Genomic DNA, 18787 nt, shown 5'->3' on the forward strand with positions numbered 1-18787 from the left:
AATGTGCTCTTCATCTATTTACTGTTCTGTCTTCTTTTCATAACAAATCATAAGCCTACCACTGTCCACTCCACTAAACCTCCATGGCCAACTTAAACAGTTAGGCATACAGGACTCTGGGTTTGCTGAGGGAGGGCCTTTCTCCCTTGGGCCAGAGTAAGTTTGAATGAACACATGATCAGGAATCTCTCCCTAATATTGGGAGAGTTAACCAACCATGGGCAAAGCAATAGCAGCCCAAAAACAATCACTTGGCTTGCTACCTAAGTAGTTTGGGATAATCGAATAGCCCTTGATTATTCATCTGTTGAACAAGGAGGTATTTGAATAGGCAATACCACCTGTCATACATGGATAAATTCTTCTGGGAAAGTAGACACCCAGCTGCATAAAATTAAGGAACAAGCACATTGGCTACAATAAATTTCATGTAATGATCCATGGTCCTTTAGCTTCTTTATATGGTTACCTTCAGGTTTAGGATCCTAATTTAGAGTCGTCACACAAACTGGACTTGTCATATTACTTTTAATTCTGTTTTGTATGATCATTTTGAAGTTTTGTACCTATAGCCTGTCAAGCCTTTGTAAAAGCAACATGCCCAGTGGGGTGATGCAGACTCAATACTCTAAGATGATCTCCAGTATTTTTTTTTAAGATTTTTATTTTATTTATTCATGAGACACACACACAGAGAGAGAGAGAGAGAGAGGCAGAGACACAGGCAGAGGGAGAAGCAGGCTCCCTGCAGGGAGCCCGACATGGGACTCGAATCCGGGTCTCCAGGATTACACCCCGGGCTGAACACGGCGCTAAACTACTGAGCCACTGGGGCTTCCTTAGTAGTTGTTTAACATCCTGATAAGATATAAACTTTAGATAGGAAATGCCTGAGAGTTCTTCCTCCTACCCTTCCTTGTTACTCAAATGTGACTTCAGTGTTTTCCAACTCTCTGACATGGGATGTGACAACCAAGAAAGGTCTTTCCTGGCACCAAGGGACAAAACAACTAAATGCAGAAAACCTGACTCCTGGTCAGTGGTGCTTTCAAGAAAATATCTTGAACAAAAGGGGGAAATGTGAAAATGAATAAAAGAAAGCTTTATTCAAAATGGAATCAGGCAGCCCTGAAGAGGGGAGCTCTCATGCATGTACCATGCATTGCAGTTTATTTTGTATATATATATCCTGACAGGAAGAAGGTCACTTTCCCTCCCCTGCAGGAGGAGTGAAGATTTTCCCTTTGCCCAGTAACAACCCAGCCAATGAGGAACTGCCACATCTCAACAATTGAGAAGTAGCCACAACCCTGAACTCTGGCTCTCCTCCAGTAAGCTTTCATTCAAAAACACCTCTCCCAACTTGCTCTGTTCCTCCATAAAAGCAAGCCCCTCTCATATAGTCTCTGGATCTTGACTATATTTTACTGGAGTTTGCATGTCCCAAATTGCAATTGCTCTGCTATTCCTGAATAAACTCATTTTGCTGGTAAAATAACTGGCTATTTTATTTTTAAGGTTGACCTACTGACATTTTTTCCTCCTTGGTCAAAAATTGGAAAATATTTCTGGGACGTCAAGGACATGGTCATACAAACCAAAAGAATAATTTGTCAGTTAGCTCCAAATACCTGCATATAACCGTTATACTCCCTCTTCCCCTCTCCCACCACTCCCCATACAAGGTTTAAATAATAAAGACACTTATTATCTTATATAACAAAATGTTTAGACATTTCTAGATTGACTGACAAAAAAAAATCTTAGATAACAGAAAATCCCCAGGGTTAATTACTATCATCAAAGATCCAATTTCTTCCATCTTTCTGCCCTGCTGTTCTCACCATGCTAGCTTTATCCCCAGGCTGACTTCTCTGACAGGTCCAAAATCCAATTACGATTACAATTCTGATGAGAAAGACGGTGTCTCTTCTTTCAAGGATGAAGAAACTATTAGGAAAGCCTCTTCCTGTGCCCAGCTCTGAGACTAAACCGATCACTGGCAGGCAAGTTAGATTATGAGTTCCTCTTTGATCAAGGATAAAACATCTTCCCTGAGAAGTGGATACATATACAAAACCCAAGATTTTGTTCATAAAGGAAAGAGTGAATTCTGTTCTGCCAAGAAAAACTAATATTTATCTGGCATTTTACTGGTGCTAGACATTAGTATAGATACTGGAAAGACAAAGGTGTTGGAGATTTAGGTCCTCTTCCCCAGTTTTACTGAAGAAGACATACTGAAGACTTCATTACTCACCAATCAAGTATTATTTGCCATCTTGAGGTTTTTACTGAGAAACAAACTTATGGGACTCAGACCCGATCTCTGAGATGTTTCATCTGTAAGGTGGAAATAATGGTACTTTTCTTTTTTAAAAAAATATTTTATTTATTTACTCATGAGAGATAGAGAGAGAGAGAGAGAGGCAAAGACATAGGCAAGGGAGAAGCAGGCTCCCTGTGGGGAGCCCGATGTGGGACTCCATCCCAGGACCACAGGATCACCCCCTGAGCCAAAGGCAGACACTCAACTGCTGAGCCATCCAGGCATTCCAATAAAGGCACTTTTAATAAAGAGCTGTTAACAATGTCTGGGAGTGATCTCTATATATCCCACAGACATTAAACACCTACTGTGTACCAGGTATACGCTAGACCCTGACTCAGAACCCTCTCTCATGAAATGGACCCAGGCATGTGATCTCATTTTAGGCTGCTGACTCATGATATTTTAAAAATGTTTTTTAATGAAATGTTTACATTAAAAAAATATTTATTTGAGAGAGAGCAAGAGAAAGCATGAGCTGGGGCAGGGGTAGATTGAGAGGGAGAGGTAGATTCCCCGCTGAGCAGGGAACCCTATGTGGGGCTCATCCCAGGACTCCAAAATCATGACCTGAGCTGAAGGCAGATGCTTAACTGACTGAGCCACCCAGGCGTCCTTGTTTACATTTTTTTAATGATAAAATACATACTTCCAGCAGAAATGTTGGGAAAACTCTCCTAAAGAAATAGCCACACATGTTCATGAAGATAAATGTTCCTGAATGTTCTTTGCAGAATTGTTTCTAATAGAAGAAAGTTGAAAATAACTTCAATATGTCCCATGTAGGGAGTATGCATTTCCTCCTCCTAAATCATGGCACAATTATGGAACTGTTCAAAACCATGAGGTAGATATTTAAATAAGACTTTGGGTAAATAAGCTTACATGGAAAGAGCTTAGAGACATTTGTAGGTTAAAAAAAAAATCGAATTTTATTTATTTATTTTTAAAAGATTTTATTTATTTATTCATGAGAGACACAGGCAGAGGGAGAGGCAGGCTCCATGCCGGGAGCCCGATGCGGGACTTGATCCCAGAACTCAGAGATCACGCCCCGAGTATAAGGCAGACTCTCAACCACTGAGCCACCCAGGTGTCCCCCCAAAATCAAATTTTAAAATGAAGAATATATATGATCTTATGTAAAAAAAAAAAAAAAAAAAAAAAAACTCTGTGTGTGAGAGAAAATGGCTGAAAGGATACACATCAAGTTGTTAATAATGATTATGATTACCTCTGAAGAGAGTAATGGGAGAGTTTGCCAGGACTAAGGAGAAACTTTTAATATTTCACAATTAGAATTTTTATATGTTAATGTGTATAAAGAAATTTTAGAAAATATAGAAAAAAACAGAACGACTCACATTTTCTCACTCATACTATATGTAGTCTTTATCTTATGCACGTTTCTTGAAAAAAATTGGATCATTTTGTATATACAACTTTATATTATTTTTAACCACTAAGCTTTACATTGTGAGCATTTCTGTCATTAGTGATAGTATTTTTAATATCATTAATTCCAAATGCTCAGATAAGATAGTGCCTCTGGAATAAACTCCCTTTCATAGCGATACAAAGAAAATGAAGCCTTGCTGTTTTGTTGTTCTCCAGCCAAGGTAGTCAAAGCTGGTTCATTCCAAGGAAAACAGAAGCACAAATAACTGAAAAACAGGAAATTAAACAAATCTTTGCCACTTCATGGTCCCAAGTAATACCACACCTAGTTAAAGCTTGAGAGCGAGAGAGAGAAAAAAAGCTTTGTGCACTTGGTAACAGGAAATGGTTAATAGGCAGGGCCCCTTGAACTCTCTAACAGACACAAAATAACAAAAAGATTCAAAGGAAATCATACCACAGAACAGTTCAATATACTCTTGCTAAAACGACACAGTGGAGAAGAAAATGAAGTAGAGGCTTTTTAGAAGAAAACAGAAAAAAAGCTAGTACAGGAGAAATTGGAAGCCCAAAGCCACTGTTCACAGATCCTGTAACATCAACTCAATTCAGAAAACTCGGCGAGCATATTACCTTGGGGTAAGCAATGATACCCAGATATTTGGTCAAACATTTTTCTAGATGTTTCTGTGAAGGTAGTTTTTAGATGGGATGAACACTGAAATCAGTAGATATTGAGGAAAGCCAATGATATTCCATGATGCCAGCAATCCTGACCAATTCAGTGGAAGGCCTTAAGAGAAAAAAAGACTGACCTCCACCATGGACGGAGGAATAATGCCAGCAGACTGTCTTGAGACTTGATAAAGGAAGTTTTTCAACTTTTAAAAAATTTTTATTTTTAAGATTTTATTTATTTATTTGAGAGAGAGAGAGTGTGTGTGGGAAGCAGGGGAAGCTGCAGAGGGAGAGGGAGAAGTAGCAGGGAGCCCGATGGGGGGCTGGATCCCAGGACCCTGAGCAGAGGGCAGGTGCCTGACTGACTGAGCCACCCAGGAACCCCAAGTTTTCAACTTTTAATGTTTGTGGGCCCTGCTCCTGGGCTCCTAGGGAAGCTATACTTTAATATTTACCAAGTCAAATTGATTCGGCAGGACCTCAAAGCACGTGCTCTATTTCTGCCCAGAGCCCACATTGTACATCTGCTTGATGAAAGAAAATCACCAAAAAGGTATTTTCTGAACACAAAAGACAAGAAAAAGTAAGAAATTTCCCTCCTTCCCAGAAGATTAGTCATACGATCCTGCATATATTAGAAACTTAAGGTCTGCAACATTCTGAAGTGCTGTGTCTAAGAATTTGTAACTTTTTGTTTTAAAGATTTTTTTTAAAGATTTATTTATGATAGACATAGAGAGAGAGAGAGAGGCAGAGACACAGGAGGAGGGAGAAGCAGGCCCATGCAGGGAGCCTGACATGGGACTCAATCCCGGGACTCCAGGATCGCGCCCTGGACCAAAGGCAGACGCTAAACCGCTGAGCCACCCAGGGATCCCCTGTTTTAAATATTTTATTTATTTTTATTCATGAGAGACAGAGAGAGAGGCAGAGACACAGGCAGAGGGAGAAGCAGGCTCCATGCAGGGAGCCCGATGTGGGACTCGGTCCTGAGACCCCGGGATCACACCTTGGGCTGAAGGCAGACACTCAACCGCTGAGCCACCCAGGCTTCCCAGAATTTGTAACTTTCTATGTAAAAAAGTACATAACCCTATTCAATGTTCCCTTACAGGAGCCCTGTCTTTGTGAAGATTGTGTATCCCAGGCAGCTGTCCTAACTCGGGTTCAAATAAAACTCTCTTCCTTTTCTTTTTTAGAAATTCTAAAAAAGAAAGCCTCGGTGGCTCAGTGGTTGAGCATCTGCCTTTGGCTCAGGTCATGATCCCAGGATCCAGAATCGAGTCCCACATTGGGCTCCCCACAGGGAGCCTGCTTCTCCCTCTGCCTGTGTCTCTGCCTCTCTCTCTCTCTGTGTGTCTCTCTTGAATAAATAAGTAAAGTCTTTAAAACAAAAATTCTAAAAGGTTTATTCATTTTGCAACGACAGAGTTGAGCTACAGCATCTGCTCTTTCCTGGATCTCCATCCAGCCTGCTAGCCTACTTCACAGATTTGGACTTGCCAACCTCCACAATCAGGTGAGTTGGTTCCTTAAAATAAACCTCTTTCCCTCCATATGTATACTTTTTGGTTCTGGTTCTTTAGAGAATCCTTACTAATATAGCATGGCACTCTGCTAGCTGCTCCTTGCAGTTACAGAGGTAAGGCCAAAATCATGTGACACAGGAGACTTGGTAGGGTATAATGACATTAGGCCACTTGGACTGTGACAAAATGTTCAAGATCTAAGATCAGCAGATATGAAAGAGACATTAACAGCTTAGAGTGTTCATAGAAGGCATCCAGAGAAAATTACACCTGGGCTGATTTTTGATGCATAATTAAAAAGATAAACTAAAATTGCCAGAAGCCCAGAAATAACCTAAAAAACACATGGGAGAAGAAAAAAAAAAGTAAAACCAAAAATGCAACTTTAAGTTGGCATTTTCTCAGCCCAAAGCAATTAGCTAAATATACATCAGTAGGAAGGTGAAAATGGCAACAATATTCACGGAAATATGTGGAAATATTGAGTGGAAATCGTGGAAATAATGAGTGAAAATATGACATACCATGGCCAGGAATTATTTATGTGGATTCCTTCTTTAAAAAAAAAAATTTATTTCTCCATGAAAGACACAGAGGCACAGGCAGAGGGAGAAGCAGGCTCCCTGCAGGCAGCCCAGTGTGGGACTCAGTCCCAGGACCCCCAGGATCACGCCCTGAGCCAAAGGCAGACACCGCTGAGCCACCCAGGTGTCCCAATGTGGATTCTTTCTAAATGAACCCAGATCCCTATTGATATATTATTACATTCAGATTCAAACTACAGGTAGAAAAATGGATGCAGAGAAAAGTAACAAGCAATAATAAAAAGGCTGCCAAACTGGTAACTCAGAGAAAAGAGCAATGCAGAGCTGAGGGTTTTTTTTTTCACGCAGTCCGGAGTTGTTTTGAGGAGTGGTTTTGAGGAGGTTCGAAATGATTCTCTATCGTCTTGCAGTGTTTCTATTAATTTGTTTTGAGCTTGTAATGGACATAAATGCCCCCCCCCCCTTCTGTGGATGACTGAAGGAGAGAACATAATCTTAAGGCAAAGCAGGAGAGAGTTTGGTTGTGTTTAGGAAAGAATTTTTTTCTGACAAAACTAGAAAGGGCACCTGTCAAAGGAGCTTACAGTGTTTTATTGCTTGACCCTTTAAGAAAAGAAGAGACAAACACTGTTGGGGAAAGTTGAGGCTTCTGTGTCTGAGGGTAGGACCTGCCCTGGAATCCTGGCCAATCCTTGTTCTAGGATTTGGGGGAATTAAGGGTCACTACAGCCGTTGAATGCCACTCCCTCACCCACACTGTCCACCAGAGCCATTAACAAATTTACAAAAGTCACTCTTTTCAGTTTTCTATTTCACTTTCCTTGTCCCCTGAGAAACACGGTAAGAAGCCAAGCACCAGGCAGGAGGAGAACCCAGAAATGATCTTGGTGCTTTCATTTTTTAAAAAGATTTAATTAATTAATTTATTTATGAGAGATTCAGAGAGAGAGAGGCAGAGACACAGGCAGAGGGAGAAGCAGGCTCCCTGCAGGGAGCCTGATGGGGGTCTCGATGCCAGGACCCTGGGATCACACCTTGAGCCAAAGGCAGGAGCTCAACCATGGAGCCACCCAGGTGTCTCTGATCTTCGTGTTTTCAAAATGGGACAGTGTAGTGCCACGAAAGCAAACTTCAGTAAATTAAAGGTTATGTGAATTAAAGATTTAACGGGAGCGTGTTATTTGCTGCTTAAACACACTAAGTTATTTATCGACCCCTAAAATGGAGTAAACACCCTCCTTCACCTTCCTCCTCCTTTCTCCTTCTCCTCTTCTCCTTCCTTCCTCCCCCTTCTCCTCTTTCTTCTTCGTGGAATATTTTTCTGAAAAGTGAAGTAACAGTTGTCATTTGTTTCTTATGGACAATGTAATATAAACTGACGGGGAAAACCAAAAGGTCAAAGCAAAAGGTCATGGTCACCAGGCTTCAAAAAGGCGGACAGAGAGTAGTAGTTGAATTCTATTCATAAAATTAAAGAGAAATTGCATAGCTTGAATGGAAAGGGAAATTTATCTCTCAGCAGGGCTTCCCAGAAATGGCACCTGTTAAAGCACACCTTGCACAGACATTCAGCTGCTATTTGAACGCGAGAAGGAATTTGACTATTTGAAGCCTCTGCAGAGAGCAAGTACCCACCACGAAGGCAGCATTTGATGGAGTGAAGAGCTTTAACAGTGCTCTCAGAATAACTCCCTCCAGCTTCATACTGATTTATCGGGTCTACGGCGGGGGGAGGTTGAGGGACTCTCTAGGGGCCTGACACCACTATGCCAAAACCAGCTGCCATTGTGAAGTCAGTGGTTTCACTCTTTTTAGATTCCCCACCCCAAGCTTCACCGCAGGAATAGGTGCTTTCTGTTTTCTGGAGGCTGTAGTTTTACCCACTGAAAGCCAGCCGGTGGAAGTGGAGCATCAGAGCCCCATCGCAAACCCTGGGAGGGGAGCTGGGGATTCGGCTAGGCAGCTGAGCAGAGAGGCCGAGGTCATCTGGTAGGGAGCGTGCCAAAGAAGGGCTTAAAATCTACTGGTGGGGGCAGCCCGGGTGGCTCAGCGGTTTAGTGCCCCCTTCAGCCCAGAGCCTGATCCTGGAGACTCGGGATCGAGTCCCACATCAGGCTCCTACATGGAGCCTGCTTCTCCCTCTGCCTGTGTCTCTGCTTCTCTCTCTCTCTCTCTCTCTCTCTCTCTCTCTCTGTGTGTGTGTGTGTGTGTGTGTCTCATGAATAAATAAATAAAATCTTTAAAAAAAAATCTACTGGTGGCTGGATCTCCCAATCCAAGGTTAGGAACTAGTGACTTATAGCCATGAGCTACTGCTCTGGGGGAGGTGTAGGGTGGGAGGCATCTTCCCATTCTGCAGACTCCAATTCAGCTGATTGCTCTGCTCCTTTTTTCTGCTATTGCTTGCTTCTTTTGCTTACGGTCCCTCCACCTTGTTCTTATTTTTCCCAATCTACTCATCTTTGTATGCCCAGTCCTTGGCACAGTTCCAGGCTTACAGTACAAACTCAATAAATTTTAGGGGAATTGTCTTGACATGCCAAAGGAGTGGTGCATATATGAGAACAGAAAGAGCAGATAGGGATTAGAAGACTTAACGAGAGCTTCTTGAGGAACTGGCATTTGGTCTGGTCCTTTCAGGAAGGAAGATGTTTGGATGGACAGAGAGCAGGGAAAGGCATCTAGAAATAGTTGGAGGAACTGTTAAGGAACAGTCAGTTGTTTTCAGGCAGAGAGAATATAGCACCAAATGTAGGCAGAAGAGGGGCAGTGGGATAGTTTGGACAGGGGTTAACTCTGAATTTCCACTTCTCTTTTCACTTTAAGAATTCCAGTGATTTCTGTTTCAGAGAATCAGAAAGAGTGTGACAATATTCAAAGAGGAAGAGGTGACCACTCTTAACACTGATGACGTTTCCACCAGCTTTAGCATACTGTGGCACTGCTTGGGAACTTAAGGTGTCTTAAAGCCTAGATCTAGCCACCCCATGCTGGGTGCAGGTTATAAGCAAATTTGAATGAAGCAGTGAAAGGAGCCAGAGGAGAGCATCAGCCCCTGCACGGAGAGGCTGAAGATCACTGCAACTGCAAGGTAGAAGTTGTTACATCCTTCCTCCTCATTATTCAAAATAATGCAGCTGAGATGCACAGACCAAGACACAGATGCATGAAAATGCTCACCAAGCTTTTTTCCCTCGCAGAGAAGATGAAAATGTAATGGGCCCCTGTCATATAAAGTCTTGCCTGGCACACTTTATAGAGCTTGAATATTCCAAATCTAAGATTGACAGAGCAGCCACCCACTGAACCCTGCCACAAACCTGTCACTGGGTTGAAGCAAGATGCCTCTGCCTTCCCTGTTTCCTACTCTCTTTGCTCTTTCTGGCTGCCTTGGAAGAGACGGTGTGTTTGCCAATAGACAGGAAGTAGAAGAGGCCACGTTTGTTCAGTAAAAGCTGCTGCCACCCCTGCCACCCCACATTACAACACATCTGTTTCCAGTGCCACGTTTCTACCTCTACAGAAAGATGGACAAGATGGGAGGGATATGAGGGCCTACTTTTACAAATTTAGATGGAAAACCACGAGAGCATCCCTCTTGCCTTAACCTAGAGTATTCAGAAAGCAAAGCTGGAAACAAAAGTCTAGTTTATTGGGGATGCAGTCCAGTGGTGTAGAACACAGGAGGACTTAGGGAAGAAAGAAACTCCAGGACAAGGGTGGTTTACCACACTGGCCTCTGCCACAGACAGCTGGTACTCAATCCCACTGGGACCTTCTGAAGACCCTCATGAAATGTTTCTCAGAACTCTCCACCTGGAAGCTGTCAGCTTCCAATCCCATCTGGTCAGGAGTACTCCATGGGCACTGACTACCACCATATTCCCAGGCTGCACACGTTTAAGTAGAGAACTTGCAAAGATATCTCATGCCAAAGCAAAAGAGGAGCCCTGGGGCCAGGAGCAGACCGTAAAAGGTACAGGCCCAGGCAAGGTGCTATCAGGTTCTATTTGTGCAAAACAGGTTCACTGGGCCAGCATGAGTCAGCTGTTTACCCACAGAATGCTCCAAAATTCTACACAGGGGTAGCAGGCTGATTGAAAATAAGAGTCCAGGGGTGGGGGGTGGGGGTTTAGGGGACTACCTAAAATCTTCCTCACCCTATCCCTCGGTTCTGTCATTGTGCTCACCTGAGGTGCCCTCAACTTCGTCTATGGCGCTCCTGTCCAACATGGCTGCTGGAAAGTCCAGTCTGTGAAGATAATAGAGGTGCAGTTAAGGGCCGTCTATTGAACTCAGCACTCTCCAAAAAGTGGCCACTACATACAAGGTAGACCGCCCACTCCTGCAGTGACATGACTGTTGAGTAGCAAGGTGGTTACTGGGTGCTAAAACAAAACTTGAGAACAACTTAGAAACAGCTGGTTCGGGATGCCTGGGTGGCTCAGTGGTTGAGTGACTTGCCTTTGGCTCGGGGTGTGATCCTCAAGTCCTGCACTGGGCTCTCTGCCTGGAGCCTGCTTCTCCTCCCTCTTCCTGTGTCTCTGCCTCTCTCTCCGTGTCTCTCATGAATAAATAAATAAATAAAATCTTTGGAAAAAAAGAAAAAAGAAACAGCTGGTTCACAGATTTCACAATCTAACCCAAAGCCAATGAGCCTGCCCCTCCCACTCTCCCACAGGCTGCTCTGCTCTTGAGACTTTTTATGAGAGATGGTGAGAGATGGTGAGGGAGGGGCTGTGTGCTTTGTCCTAGCCACACTTTCTGAGGTGGCTGACAAAAAGGGACAGCAGAACCAGCTTCCTCAAGTTATACATAACATCTACACATCCCCTGCTTTGACTTAAATACTGCTGGTAATGAACATCAGCTAGATCTTCCAGCGAGTAAAAGGAAGTTGGAAAGGGGATTGCCTCTGGTATATCACCCAAAGAAAAGCTGAGCAACTTGCCATTATTTTGGAGACAGCAAGAAAGGAACATCTCAGAACTGGGGCCTCATCCTTTGACGTTTTGTTTTGTTTTGTTCTAACACAAGAAAAAAAAAAAAGAGGAGTTATCCTTCAGCAGGTAAGTACATTTACTGTTATCTTCATATGGGATAGCTTGATAGGGATAGTTACCAACAACCCGACTGCTTTTTAAATAAACATACTATCATTTCTATCTTCAAGATGCATACTTCCAGAAGATCCTGCCTGGGGTCTCATTCTTACGGGGGGCTGGGGCTTCCCAGCTTGGTTGGTGAATCATCAACAGAGTTATGGCTCAAAAAATTCTGGTGAAGAAGCAAATGCAAACTAATCCTGATTAAAATGGAGTGTGGCTAATAAAATAGTCAAGTGTGGCTGGAAAATGAGCTCTGGGGTGGTTCCCAAAGAGGGGTCCTGAATGGCTTCTGAGTAGCATTGGACTATGTCTGTGGTGGCAACCTCAGAAGATCACAGTGGAGCACGACATTCATTTTCAGTTCTAAATTTTGTAAATTTACTGAAAAAAAAAAACAGCTTCCTCATGCGGTATACGTTATATAAATAAGTATTTTTTGTAATACATCTTTTCCCGTTTTACAAACAGATTTCTGTTGATTCAGATCCTCTGCCAGTTTAAGACGTATTCTTCGCATGGGGTCTTTAAGAATGGAGGTACTTCTTTTACGTTAATGTGTTGAGAAGGAAGTAGTTTTATAATTTCAGTCCTGCCTTGGACGAAATAGGATCTCACTGGTGCTATGTGTTTCTTGGTATGTTTTGAAGAGGTTCTGAATTTTGGCTAACTGCTATTGAGGACTCTTAAAATCCTCTGTCCTCTTACCAAAGTCTTATTGTCCCCATTAAGCAGAACAATTCCATGGGAGACCTGCGGTTAGTTTTGGGAACATATACAAAACAGGATCACCTCCTCGGAGTTCCCCCAACCTTTGCTTTGCCCTTGAGATTGTGTGGTTTAGAGAATGCTCAGATTAAAAGCTTCTGACTCATTTCAGGCAGACAACCAGGGAGCTTTATAACCCACATGAGGCCAACCTTCTTTCCTGGGTGATTTTAATTTTTTTCCTTTTCAAGTTGTGAAAATAAATCCACAATCTTTTATATTCAGGAGTTTGGAGACCCAGGTATACCATCCATGGTGTTTTTGCAAACATCATAGGAGAACCCTCTGTGTGAGGCAATTGAATTGTCTTCTGCTCCTGCGTGGCGCTTACTGGGAGGTACCCAGGTTTCACTTGGTTTGAAATTGTTTTTGTTCTCTACCCTAAGCAGCAGAAGCCATGGATTACACAGCGAAGTGGAGAACACCACCACTCAAACACCCATATCTCAAGGTCTCTCAGCTCTTGGTGCTAGCTAGTCTCTTTTACTTCTGTTCAGGTAAGGAACTTTCAGGAACTTGACTCAGTTTGCTGCTTCAGGGTTTAGGAGGTGGGGTTTTCTGTGTTGTCCCTCTCTGCCACCCTCCAGGCTGGGCTTCAAGGGCTGGATCCAGGGGGCTGTTAAGAAGAGTGGGGCTCATCCTGCTGAAGAATGGTTCTGACTTTATTTTTAAAGTCAAAACAAAAGATCTTCTTTCTGCTGATCAGCATGCCACCTTGTTTCTCCCAAGTAAAGAGAAGGCTTTGGCTTCAGCACAGCTTGGCTTCACAGCTCCTTGTCTTACGAGCTGCTCACTTGAAGTATGTCTGCACTGCAGGCATCAACCGGAATGTCTAAGTGTGAGGGACGGAGGAAGAAGGACGGGAGAGGAGTTTGGGTGCTGGATTACTGGCCTACAGTGGTGCTAGTAGTACATTTTCTGTCCTGGGCTGGAAAACCTGCTATTTTACATGGCTGCTGAACCAAGAGAACCATGACTTAAGTTTTATAATTTATGCATCAGAAATTGTATATATTTTACACTTATATGACATTTGCAACAGTTCTAATTTTCTTCTGGGAAGCTGGGGGAGCTAATGAATCTTCTGAGAGAGTCCAAAGAATTTTAAAATATTTAGAAAGAAATTTATACAGGCTTCCTAGAAATATGTGTGTATGGGGGGCGGGGAAAGTACCGATGAAAAAGAGAAAGAAAATATAAAATTAAAACTAGGGTTTTAGCAATTATACCAGGGAAATTAGTCAGGGGCAAGCAGAAGATGATCTTTGAGCTAAAGAAAAATATTTAGGAAAGCACTTTGTCCTACAGCTACATTCAGATTTTATTATTTCTGTACCGAGTCGACAAACAAATCCATGAGCAACTTATGTTTGAACACCTACTATGTACTCAAAAACTGAACCTGGGATTCCGGCCCTCTAGGAGATTTGAGTGTGTTAGTTGAAGAAGGCAAAACTAACCTACAAGCAAGTGAAGAGCAGTGCAGTGTCTGGTCCTGACTGTGAGGGGCCAAGACCTGGACAGATGGGGCCAGGACGGGCTAAGGCAGCTGGCAGGCTTTATGGTGGAGGATGGGTGATGGTAGGAGAATTCTGGGTGGGGCAACAGCACAGAGGCACAAAGGTAAGGATGAGTCTGGCACAAGGGTTCTTTCTTTTGTTTACTCATATTAATTCAACAAATATTGAGCATTTCCTATGTGGAGGATACTTTTCTTGGTCCTGGGGACAAGTTGTGAGCAAGACTGACATGGCTTTTGCCTTCATGGAATTTACGGTCATTAGGAAGAACATGAAAATTAATCAAAGAAACACTCAAATGAATGTACGAAGGATGTACAGTGTCTTTCTCTGCCAGAGAAGAGGGTGGTTAGAGTGAGTTGGGTGAAGGCGGAAGAGCCACATACGAAAGAAACAGAGGAGAGGGGAAGTGAAGACAGTGGACATGGTGGGGTAAGTGGAGGCAGGGACCAGACTCCACAGTGCTTAAAGGCCATGGTCAGGAATCTGAATGTTGTCTGGAGGGCACTGGGAAGCCGCGGAAGGGTTTTAAGGACTGACATGGTCTATACCAATGCTGCTTACACGTCAGGTATACATACCAATCACCTGGTATGTTGAAAGCAGTTTCCAGCACAGGGCAATGAGGAGAGGAGACTCAGTATGATACTATAATGGTGGATACGTGTCATTTTACGTTGGTGAAAACCCATTAGATGTATAGTGTCAAGAATGATCCCTAAAGTAAACTGCAGACTTTGAGTGGTAATGATGTGTTAATGAAGATTCATTGATTGTCCCAAATGTACCCTCTGGCAGAAGATGTCTAGGGAAGGGGCGGCTGTGTGCACCAAGGGGATGGAGTATATGGGAGCTCTCTTTACTTTCCATTCATTTTGCTGTGAACCTAAAATGCTCTGAAATAAAGTAGGCATAATTTTTTGAAAAATACGTTTCTGCTAGGGTGGGGCAGGGAGGGGCCTAAGATTCTGCATCTCTAACAAGCCCTCAGGTGATGCCAATGCTGTTGGGCCACAGACCTTCGGTTTGAGTAGTAAAGCTCTGAAATGATGTTTGAAAAAAGAAGTGTTGCTAAAGCATAAGGAATGGCCTGTGGGGCTGCCAGAGGGATTGTGTAAAACCTGTCAGGAGGCTGTCTTAGAGAGCTTTGACGAAGTGACTGGAGTCAGAGGGAGATGTGGAGACTGGAGAGTGTATGTGTGGTGTAGTCTCAGGGAGGGTTTGGCAGACTGGGTGCAGCTGGGAGCTGCATATGGCCTGTGGGAGGCAAGGCTGGGTGAGATCATGGAGGCCTTTGCTTCAGGGACAGGGATTTACCACACACCCTCCTCTCCTGGTCTGGGCCAGGAAGCTGCACTCCGCCTATCCCCACCCATTGCTGCCCAGGACAGGTGACCACTTTGTCCTGAAAAGGGAGGGGATGCCTGAACTCCTCTCCACTTCTGGTTTGGTCTGTGGAGGTAAAGACACTGGACTCACGTACTCCAGAAACTGGTAGTTATACAGCATAGGGTCTAACAGGTCGCTCTCAGGGGGGCCGACATGGGCAGCTTTCTCTCAGAAGTGGGGCATTTTCAGGGAAGCACAAGTCTAAGGGAAGGGGAGAGGCCTTTGGTGGTTGTGGGCCAGGGACACAGGAAAGGTGTTGCCTGCATGTCTATGGCATGAGGGAGACTGAGCCAGAGGGAAAAGAATGCCCCCAGAGTGTCACAGAGACTCTTCCTGTTGTCCTGTACTATCTGAAGGCTGCTAGCCAAGGGGTCCTATGAGCCACGGTTCTTGCTGTGTCCCTGAGCTTTTTGGAGACTTAAATACCATTTGGGGACATAAAGGATCAGATTTATACAGTGTGTATAGGCTAGGTCTCAAGAGGAGAGAAGTCAGAAGTGGTGCAAAAATCAGGTGACGGGTCTCAAATCTGTCAGCTGCTGGAGAGCAGATACCTATTCTCCTTGTTCTCCCAGCACCAAGCCCAAGGCTCACACAAACCCCATGGGTGCTGGTTAATCTCATGCAGAGCACTTAGAAGTGTCCCAAAGAGTCCCTCCCATTGGAGGGATATACACAGCCCATTAACAGTAGATCTCTAGATGATGGGATTGATTATAGATATCTTTTATGCTTTCCTGTATTTGCTATTCTATGAATTTAACATGTGTTTCCCATAGAGTCAGAGAACACCGTTATTTCAAAAGCACACTTAAGCCCCAGTGAGATAACACACATCACAGCACATGGGGATATGAGCTGCTCTGCCCAGCTCTGGGCGCTTGGCTCAGTCCAGTCGTCAGCCGATTACCAGATTGATTCCGCCCTATCCTGGGTGCCATTCAACAAATCATGTGCTGTGAATGAGAGGAATGGCCCCATTTAAAAATCTGTATGGTGTTTTATAGTTAGCAAAGCACTTTTACATCTGGGTTTCATACAGTCCCCATGATAATTCCATGAAATCTTAGAGGAGAATGTATCATGCCCATTTTGCAGAAATTCCCAAGGAACCAACTCAATCAAGGTTATGATTCTAATGTGTAGCAGATGGAGCCAGATCTCATCTCCTAATGCCTAACCATGCATCCAGCAAATATTAATTGAGCACCTACTATGGGCCAGTCCTTATTCTAGATTCTGCAGGTAGAGCAATGAACTAAACAGATAAAGCCCCCACTCTCATAGCCTCAAAAGTAACTAGTGCTAGAGATGAGCTTGAAGAGAAATAAATCAGGACAAGGGACTAATGAGCAGCAGAATGGATAAGGTCTGGGAGGGGGTGCTGGTTAGGGAGAGTACCAGACAAAGGGGATCCCAGAGCAGAAATCTGAGGAAAGCAAGGAACTGGGCTGTGTGAATGCCTGGCGAGGGCACTGGTACCTGTCATGTGCCCAGGACAGCAGAGGCGTGTTATGTGGGCGGAATTCTCACACCCACTTTGCTAGGTGTCCCCATCTGTAAAATGGTGAAGCAAGGTCAAAATTCAGCTGGGTTTAGGCAGTAATACTCAGATTTCAGGGACCTGACTCTCCCCTTCAGAGCCACTGAAGCAGACCAAACCCTTCAGACAGCTTTCAGTTATCTGTAAATGCAGCAAGCCTGAGTATGGAAGCCGGGTCCTGGTGGAATTTCCAAACTGCTCAGAAGATTTTTTTAGTTCCTCTTTTCAGTCTGGTTCTTCTTCACCATGAGTGTGTGGTGAGCCGATTTCATATAGGAACATTAAGGATCCCATTGATTTTTACTGACCTTTAGAGGAACACCCACACTTCTCCTCAGATGGCTGGACAAAAACTCCTTAAGAGTCATCATTGAAAGTAGCTCATTTTCAGTTAAGATTCCTCTTTTGCTAATGTCAAAATCAGTTAGAAATTCTGGATTCTTTTTGGGTAGGAACCAACAGATCATAGGGAAATATCCTATTTAGAATCCCAGATAAATGAGCTGATTTCTGAAGTCGTATCTGCTTGGCCCATAGCAAGACCAGGGTCCTGTGTATCTGACATAACCCCTGAGGGCAATGAAAGGACCAGAGGGTAGAAGTTGGGAGCAAGAGTTGGGAAAGAGAAGAAAGGAAAGTCTTACAGAAGACTTGTATATACTCAGGATTTTTCCATTTATATCATTTAACTGAATTTAATTTTACAATGATCCTGGGAGGTACATATCATACCCTGAGGAATCAGATTAATTAGCAAATGGCTGAGCCAAGTCAATAGGAATCCATAGTTCATGCTCCTTATACCTATCAGCTTGCTTCTGCTGTATCTTTTTAAAGAGAGTTAGGGTTATTTAGCTATTATATGCTCCCCTTGAGTATATCTTTTCATGGCTACCCTTTTTTCAGATATGCTGCTTAAAGCTGGGGTTGGCAACATTTGGCACAAGTGCTGAAAGGGGTGCCTTAGATCATTCTGAGTTACTTTATATTGTTGTGAAGATACTGCCAGCACAAAACTCATTTCTTAAGTGAAGGCCTGAAGAATGGCTGTTGAGATAGAAAGGGGCTAGTGCTCCATGATCCTACCATAACGAGAGAGAGGAACTGGAGACTTGATCTCTAGATAGGGGACCCCTCCCAACCCCAGCCAGGGGATGCTGTGTGGCTCTGGGGGATGTGGGGCATGATGACACGATACTGTCCGGTGGGGGAGGCAGTGGCTACTTGTGAAAGATCTTGGGCTTGAGGGACTCTGCTTGTAGATCAAGCCCAGGATAGGAAGAATGACCAAAAAAATCAGAAGACAGAGTCTGACAGTGGGGAGTTTGGTGCTACCGACAAAGGCTTAGGAGCTAACAAAAAGATGGAGTTTGGATGCTGAAATGTTGGTTTTCTGAAATACACTGATAGGAAAATTGGCATAATATTTTAAATGGGGGCCAACTGTTACATGGATTACAGATAGTTGAAAGAGATAAAGATGAGATATAGATAATTTAGGGTCACAGAAGAGGATAGAAATAGTCTAGAGGTGTAAACTATACCTTGTCTGGTGGGGATGAGAGGAGAATTCAGCCTGAAGTTATGAGGTCAATCCAGGCCTGGGAAGAAAAGGACTCTGTTTCTCAAGGCAGAGCTCAACATTGGGGTTTGGCTGGGGTGTGGGTGGTGTTGGCCTGCTGTTCTGGAACTTGGGCCTAAAAAATTGGGGAAACCAGTTAACTAGGAAAGTGGCCTGAAAGGTCTGCACCAGAAATTGTAAAGCTGGGGCAGCTTCCTAAGAACCTTCCAGAAGAACACCAAAATGAATGAACATGGACATCCCTTCAAGATCTCACATTCTAGTGACTTCCATATCCCCCATCACGGCTGAGTACATTGTCTACCCATAGTTGGCATTCATGTGCTAGGTCTCTTAAAGTCCTTCTTCTGGGACTAGTGGACCTTCTCCCCCACTGTCCATAGACATATGAATAGAAAAGA

At 43.6% G+C, this 18787-nt stretch overlaps 1 protein-coding gene and 1 long non-coding RNA gene across 8 annotated transcripts in view; one reads left to right on the forward strand and one right to left on the reverse strand.

Moving 5' to 3' along the window:
- Positions 1-1758: 1758 nt before the first annotated feature.
- Positions 1759-18749, reverse strand: LOC140625136 (uncharacterized). The gene is made up of 4 exons (XR_012024519.1): positions 18349-18749; positions 10944-11506; positions 10670-10731; positions 1759-3993 (listed from the first exon to the last, which is right to left on the reverse strand). It is a non-coding gene; the product is annotated as an uncharacterized lncRNA (long non-coding RNA).
- CD80 (CD80 molecule) overlaps positions 4163-18787 on the forward strand; it is a 31168-nt gene continuing 16543 nt past the window's right edge. For 2 of the 7 annotated variants that reach the window (XR_012024514.1, XR_012024518.1), the window contains exons 1-2: positions 10640-11548; positions 12739-12849. Coding sequence is in view for 2 of the 7 variants with exons in the window: in XM_072812431.1 (XP_072668532.1) it covers positions 12750-12849 (100 nt within the window). In the remaining 5 variants the exon portion in view is untranslated. Of the gene's footprint in view, positions 4367-5834; positions 5925-10639; positions 11549-12738; positions 12850-18787 lie in introns of those variants that run through there. The other 5 variants (XR_012024517.1, XR_012024516.1, XR_012024515.1 and 2 more) reach the window with 5 other exon arrangements.

The sequence above is a fragment of the Canis lupus genome, chromosome 35, assembly GCF_048164855.1.
Source record: "Canis lupus baileyi chromosome 35, mCanLup2.hap1, whole genome shotgun sequence".
In the NCBI taxonomy this organism is placed as follows: Eukaryota; Metazoa; Chordata; class Mammalia; order Carnivora; family Canidae; genus Canis; species Canis lupus.